At 50.3% G+C, this 7,301-nt stretch overlaps 1 protein-coding gene across 1 annotated transcript in view; it reads left to right on the forward strand.

The window, feature by feature from the left end:
- Positions 1–5,240, forward strand: part of APCDD1 (APC down-regulated 1) — a 31,011-nt gene extending 25,771 nt beyond the window's left edge. Inside the window, exons 4-5 of the mRNA XM_032875768.1 lie at positions 2,898–3,219; positions 4,708–5,240. Of these exons, the coding sequence (XP_032731659.1) occupies positions 2,898–3,219; positions 4,708–5,159 (774 nt within the window). The 3' untranslated portion in view covers positions 5,160–5,240. The remainder of the gene's footprint in view (positions 1–2,897; positions 3,220–4,707) is intronic.
- The last annotated feature ends 2,061 nt before the right edge of the window (positions 5,241–7,301 follow it).

The following is a 7,301-nucleotide window of genomic DNA, read 5'->3' on the forward strand; positions in this document are numbered from 1 at the left end:
TGCTTAGCGCCACTTAACTATGCCCTTAAAATGGTTAAAATGTTAAGTTTTACGTCATGTATATTTTACCATAATAAAAAAAGTAGGAATTTGGCAAGACTAGTAGCTAAGAGCCAGATTCCTCCCACTCCATACCACTCCATCCCTAAATTTTCACAGACTCAGCTGATGGATGGCAAGCTTCCCTTGCCTGTGGCTTTTCTCTGCTGACGAACAGAAATGCTTCAGCCGGGTCCCCATCTCTGAGGTCAGACCTCTGTGCCATTGTTCTTAAGAGCATCACGTGAATGCCACATGCTACCATGGCACCTTTCTGAGAGACCCTGGGCCCGAGGGCTGTGCCTACCTCCTGTCACCAAGCCTGTTCTGGTTCTGACGGAAGAGCGCTTGATCCCTAGTGTTATGCTGGGGGCAGAAGCTCTTGTGAGAAGACCCCTATTCCCCCACCCCCTCTGCCCTATCCAAGAAGCTTTCTGGGAGGTTCCCAAACTGATACTGGTATTTGAGGAGCCAAATTCTGTCAGGAAATAAGACTCCTATCTCAGAATGGCCAGAAATGAAGTGGTCACAAGTGATGTTTTTAAATCCCCAAACTACTGGGGCACCTGGGTGTGGCAGTCATTAAGCGTCTACCTTCTCTCAGGTCACGATCCCAGGGTCCTGGGATCAAGCCCCGCATCAAGCTCCCTGCTCAGCAGGAAGCCTACTTCTCCCTCTTCCACTCCCCCTGCTTGTGTTCCCTTTCTTGCTATCTCTGTCTCTGTCAAATAAATAAAATGCTTGAAAGAAATAATCAGGCAATCCCCGAACCACAGATAGCAAACCCATTTGTGGGGAATGACACGAAAGAGCATTGTTAGTGAGCATTGAGAACTCCGCAGAGATCTGTGGAGGCATGACGGCCAAGAGCCTTCTCCCACTGTCCCGCTCTCCTGCTCTCTGAGATCTCCAGCCACCTAACCGGACAACTGCAACGTCCCCCTGAGTCACTGCTGGACAAGAAAAGGCCTTTAAAATCTGGATTTTTGACTCTGGGAGGCATGGGCGTGCCCTCCTGGGCATTCCTGTCAGTGCCTGCTGTTAGGCCTGAGAACACACCAGTGAGCTGCCCCATACCATGGATCCCATGGCTGGGGAAGCCCAAGGCCAGTGTCCACAAGCTGTTTCCCCCGACAGTTGGCTGCAATGGTGACCCTCCCGCCACTGCACAGATCAGATTTGCCTCGTGCTTATGTTAGCCCTGTCAGCTTTAGCACACCTGGTGTGGGAGGGAGGGTACCAGAGACGTGGCCCGACGTCCAGGGGCAGGCAGCCCACAGCCCACAGGTGTCCCATGGCTCCAATTAAACAGGCCAAGGAAGGTCGGGCCCAGAACCCAGCTGTCCTACCCTCTGGACTGTGGCATTCGAAGGGGAGCCCCAAGCCCGCTGGGCAAACAGCGTTTACGTGGCTGGCAGTCTCCAGCCACCTCTGCTGCTTCGAACGGTTTCTCGGCCACTGCTGTGGACAGACAGCCATCGTCGGGAGGCTGGGAGAGTGTTCTGAAGCAGACACTCAGGGAGACAGCCCCTGGAAGGCAGAGCTGCAGTTATCTTGATCTAGTGAAACGGCTTAAAGCTATAGAGCAGGGAGCAAGTGAAGAGACCATAAACCGTCAGGCCTCGAGGCCGGTCTCAATGTGTGCAGGCTGCCTTCACGGAGGCCTCTGCTCCTGCCCACTTGCCGGCCGCCTCCTTAAGGCACTCCTTTGAAAGGACCCCTGCTTTACTACACAGCTCCCTTTGTCATCCCAGCAAAAAAAGCCTGGCCTTTTTTTTTTTTTTTTAAGTTTCATGTGTCTCCTAATTGTTTTTAAAAGTGGGAAAAAAAATCTGATTGTAAAAGATGCATAACATTTCCATCTTAGCTATTAGACGGGTCCAGTCCTGCAGCATTAAGAACATTCATACCATTGTGCGACTGTCTCCCCCATCCACCCACAGACATTTTTCATCTTCCTGACCTGAAGCTGTGTCCCCATTAAACACGAGCTCCCCATCTCCCCTCCCCCAGCCCCTGGCCACCATGATTCTACTCTCTCTCTCTCTCTCTCTCTGAATTTGATCACTCTGGGTGGCCCATAGAAGAGGGACTGGGATCGTACAGTATTTGTCCTTTGGTATCTGGCTTATTTCACTTCGTATCCTGTCATCGGGGTTCATCTGTGTTACGGCCTGGGTCAGAATTTCTTTCCTTCTTCCAGATTGAATAATCTTTCATTGTAGGTGTGGACCACATCTTATGTCTCCATTCACCTGTTGACATATACTGGGTGGTTTTCATCATTTGGCCCTGTGACTGCACTGCGAGGAACATGGATGCGTGGCTGTCTCTTCAAGACTCTGGTGTCCTTTGGACATAAACCAGAGGAGGAATTGCTGCATCGTATTGGAATTCTTTCCCTCAGCCACTGTCCCATTTTAGCTTCCCAACAGGGCGCACGCGGGTTCCAGCTCCCCCCACCCTCCTTGTCCACACTGTTCTTTTCAGATTTTGTCCCTAGTACCCATCCCAGTGGTAACCCTATAGCCTTGCTGAAGTCAAGCATCTGGGACATGTGGTAGGATTCTAAAGAGAGTACACTTCACAGCTGACATATTTAGGTAAGTTTGGCTGATGTCAGCCAAACACACATGTGCACTTGTGAGCCTACACTTAGACACACACACACACACATACACACCCCACCCCACCCCCTCCGTGCCCGAGGGCCTAGCTCCAGGTGCCTCCTGGGTCCCCAGGTGACAAATGACGGGACCCCCTCCAGTCCCACCGTGGGCCTCATTTGAAGTCAGCACGCGTGCACTGCCCAGTCACGATGACCGAGATCTCTCCACATGTGTGTTTCTCATCCCCAGAACCACGACCACGCCTGCATCGCCTGCCGCATCATCCACAGGTCGGATGAACACCGCCCGCCCCTCCTGCCCCCCAAGGCCGACCTGACCGTCGGCCTGCACGGCGAGTGGGTGAGCCAGCGCTGCGAGGTGCGGCCCGAGGTCCTGTTCCTCACGCGCCATTTCATCTTTCATGACAACAACAACACCTGGGAAGGGCATTACTACCACTACTCCGACCCCGTCTGCAAGCACCCCACCTTCACCATCTACGCCAAGGGCCGCTACAGCCGGGGGGTGCACTCCTCCAGGGTCATGGGAGGAACGGAGTTCGTGTTCAAAGGTAGGGCTCCTGCCGCGACTCGCAAAGTCACAGCCCAGCCGGTGAGGAACTGAGCGGTTTGGGGACCTTTGTGTTCAGGCAGAGCCTGAGAGAAAGGGCCTTTTCTTTTTTTTCTGGGACAGATGTTGGGGGAGAAATTAGGGAGTCCTTTCTGCTTCAAGGTCATCATTCACATCAGCCTCCGAGGTTCCCCTCTGTTCATAATGGGGCCGGCAGGGGCGGCTCAGCCCGTGGGCCACAGTGCGAAAGGGCCCACACAGCTCTGCACGGTGTCAGAGGTGGCCAGGGAGGACGTGACTAGGAATGAAGCCTCACGTCTGCACATTGCCTTTTTTTTCTTTTTTTTTTTTAAGAGAGAACACAAGTTGGGGGTTGGGGAGTGGGAGAAGCAGGCTTCCCGCTGAGCAGGGAGCCCAACTCGGGGCTTGATCCCCTGTGTCAGGTCCTGGGATCAGGACCTGAGCCAAAGGTAGATGCTTAACTGACTGAGCCGCCCAGGCACCCCTACCCATTTCCTTTTTTGTACACCGCTCAGGCTGCTTTTGAGCTGCCCCTGTGATAGCATCATGCTTATCGCCGTGTCTGTCATGCACCTGAAAGTTGTCCTGTGCCTGGAGGTGGGAGGTTTGGGTTTTGTAATGATTACTTAAGCGAGGAACATAAGGGGTGAAATTCACCAGGCTGTTATCAGCAAGGGAGGTCTCGCAGCCTCTCTTTCTAGAATTTCTTTCTGCACTTATACATCTTTTCAAGCTGGTGTCAGTCATATCACAGACAAGTAACAGAGACGTGGCCCATGTACTGCGTGTGACCCCTCCTAGGGTAGCATTCCATGGTTCCGTCTATTTAATAGGAAGTATTTCTGCCAACCTGATAAGACTTAGGCCTTCTTAATCCCCCACCTAGGAAGGAAGGTTTTCTCCAGGAAGGGTGGACCTTTGCTAAATGCAGCCAAGAAAACAGCCACCTTGGCCAGGTTCCACCCTGAAGCTGCCATGGTACACATAAGATACATTCCCTTGGGGTCCTTCAGAAACAGCCCTCTCTAAGTGCTGGGATTTCTGTTTCATACATTCACGCATATTTTTCTTGCTTGCAGCCTCATTCATTTTAGATGCCTGATCTGTGGGCCAGTATGAATTTGCAAGGCTCCCAGCTAGGATAGGCATTCAACACCAAAAGTATTTAAAAACCTCAAAGCCCTTTTCATGAAAACAGAATTCCAGTTTGCATTGAATATTGTGTCAGTCCCAAAGATGCAGTGACACCAAAGGCAAGTCCTGGGAGACACTCTGCGTGACAGTTTGAGTTCACGTTAACAGCGGCAGTCACATTCACATGTGGAACTCTCCCAACTAGGGTGGGAGCTGCTCTTAAAGGCTGCAACCAGTGGGTGGCCGCGAGGGACTGGGTTTAGAGCTAGAGTGCTTTCTGTACCACATGCCGCGCCCGGCTTGGTGTCACCGACCTGTCCTCTCTCCTTCGCAGTGAACCACATGAAGGTCACCCCCATGGACGCGGCCACTGCCTCGCTCCTCAACGTTTTCAACGGGAATGAGTGTGGGGCCGAGGGCTCCTGGCAGGTGGGCGTCCAGCAGGACGTGACACACACCAATGGCTGCGTGGCACTGGGGATCAAGCTACCTCACACTGAATATGAGATCTTCAAAATGGAGCAGGATGCCCGCGGCCACTATCTGCTGTTCAATGGCCAGAGGCCCAGCGATGGGTCCAGTCCGGACAGGCCCGAGAAGAGAGCCACCTCCTACCAGATGCCCTTAGTCCAGTGTGCGTCCTCTGCACCCAGAGCTGATGACTTCTCCGAGGACCCCCGGGGTCACCAGTACGGGAGCTGGGCACCCGAGAAGAGCACTTGTTCCCTGCTTCTCGCTGGGCTCGCTGGCCTTTTGACTCTCCTGCACTGGAATTTCCTCAGATAGATGTTTCTTAAAAAGCAATCTTTTTCCAAGCCAGGATTCCTTACAATGGACAAATTTCTTTACCAAAAAAAAAAAAAAAAAGAGAGAGAGAGAGAGAAGAAGAAAAGAAAGGGCACTCCTTCTCATGATGCACTTGAGTGCTCCAGAACTGTGGCTCCCTTTCTGCTGCCAGGCCCCCCTCCCTCCCAGCCTGAGTCCTGAGCAACCCTTTTTGAAGTTTCTGCTTTGAACTCTGGCCAGTGGGATCCCAGGCCGCCAGGACGCCTTCTCAAGAGTAATTGCACTTTAAGACCGCAGAGAGCGTGGAGCTCATGTGTTTGGTAGATGGAGCAGGGTGACAGCGAAGTCCTCTTCTTCTCTCCCTCATGATTATTAATCTATTTCTGAGTTACACGTAGACGGATATCAAGCTCCAGCTTTTCCTGCCACTGTCCTCCCCCGAAACTGTGTTACGACCTGGAATCCAGTGCAGATTTGGGTTAGGACCACCAGCAAAACACCTTCTATTAATAAAGAAGAGACTCGAGTGTAGATATGTATATAGGGAAAGACACACGGTTTCACTTCACCATCCTGACAGCCTTAATGCAAAAAAAAAAAAAAAAAAAAAAAAAGAGGAAACCCCAGCTTTCCAATGTGGAGGGGAAAAGTACTGTAATTAAAGGTTCAACGTAATTTAAACTATCCGTTGTTTGAACTTGTGGGGAAAGGAGACTCGGCGAGATGCTGGTTTCTGGGTGGTCGTGGAATGCACGCTGCTTGATGACTGCCCGGCTGATGAGTGTGGTCGAGAAAATACCAGAAGCAGTACCCACAGGACCAGCAATGTACGGGATGGTGACAGTGCATTAAATGCCAACAGGATGATTAAAAAAAAAAAAAAAAGTTCCTGTTCATTCCAAAGTTTCCTCTTCGTGGGCCCTCGTCCCGGCTCATGCTGTATCTGGTCAAGGGTGGGCAGACGGAGCCTCGCGTGGCCATCCTGGCTACCTTCAAAGATGACTACGCAGAGACCACACTTTACTATTCAAAGACAGTGTAGCAGGGATATCCTCACCAGGGCTGTACTAAACCCTCAGTGTGCCTGAAACCCAGGCTTCCGGTAAAGCCCCTTTATCACCAGATGCGACATCTTGACTCTTTTTCTGTCCTGCTGTTGCCTTTGTCTGTGGCTGCACAGGGTCTCAGGGTCACCTTCCAGAGAGTCTGTGAGCTTCTTCCTCGCAGACGTTGGGAGGGGCCGTGAGTCATGTCTGCCCACGTCTACTTTGGACTGTTACAGATGGTACTCTCTGAACACCAAGTGCTATTGCGGGTAGAGACCGACGGAGGGGAGTACCAAGTCTGCAGAAGCCTGGACGGAACCGGAAGTGAGCGTGGAAACCACAGTCAAGGTCGAGAGTCGTACTTGTATTTAAAAAATAACTTTATGAAATGCTGTAGCATTCAGTGTGGTGATGAGTTATCAGGATAGCATGGAGTCCCAAAGTGCTTTATCTTTAGAATATATTTTAAGTTGTGGGGCATACTGAGGGGGTTTATTCAAATGAAAATACTAACTTAATGTCTGCCAAGTTTAATAAACAAAGATGTCAAAAATACTCCCATAGAATACGTTTTACCTGTGGATCTATTTAATTAATGCTAACGCTAACGCTATCTTTAAAGGATATAATAAAATTACGTGAAAAACTATGTTCACTGCTAAAGAATACCTCAGTGATTCGTCATAGAAGTGATAGATTTATAGCCACTTAATTCACAGGCACTCACCCAGACTTAGCTACTCAAACTTTTAAACAATACACACACACACACACGTATATCCAAATATATAGGTATTTACATGTGTATAATGTATGCGTATGTATATATGTCTTAGAGACAACATGACATTCATGAGATCATATCACTTTCTGATACACCAGAAATCATTACAGAGAATGGCCGATGTATTTTAATCACAGATTATCAACACAATTAGATGTACGCCTGTCACTCGCTCTATCACCCACAAGTATCACATCTTGGTTATGTCATATTGACAAAAATAAGGGTCAGTACATTAGTGGCAGGTAGCTCCACTCTAAATCCTGGGCTTGGTGGAAGAAGTAAGTAACTAAAGGATGGCTGTCCTTGATC

The sequence above is a fragment of the Lontra canadensis genome, unplaced genomic scaffold (genome assembly GCF_010015895.1).
Source record: "Lontra canadensis isolate GAN:19392208 unplaced genomic scaffold, GSC_riverotter_1.0 scaffold57, whole genome shotgun sequence".
NCBI lineage: Eukaryota > Metazoa > Chordata > Mammalia > Carnivora > Mustelidae > Lontra > Lontra canadensis.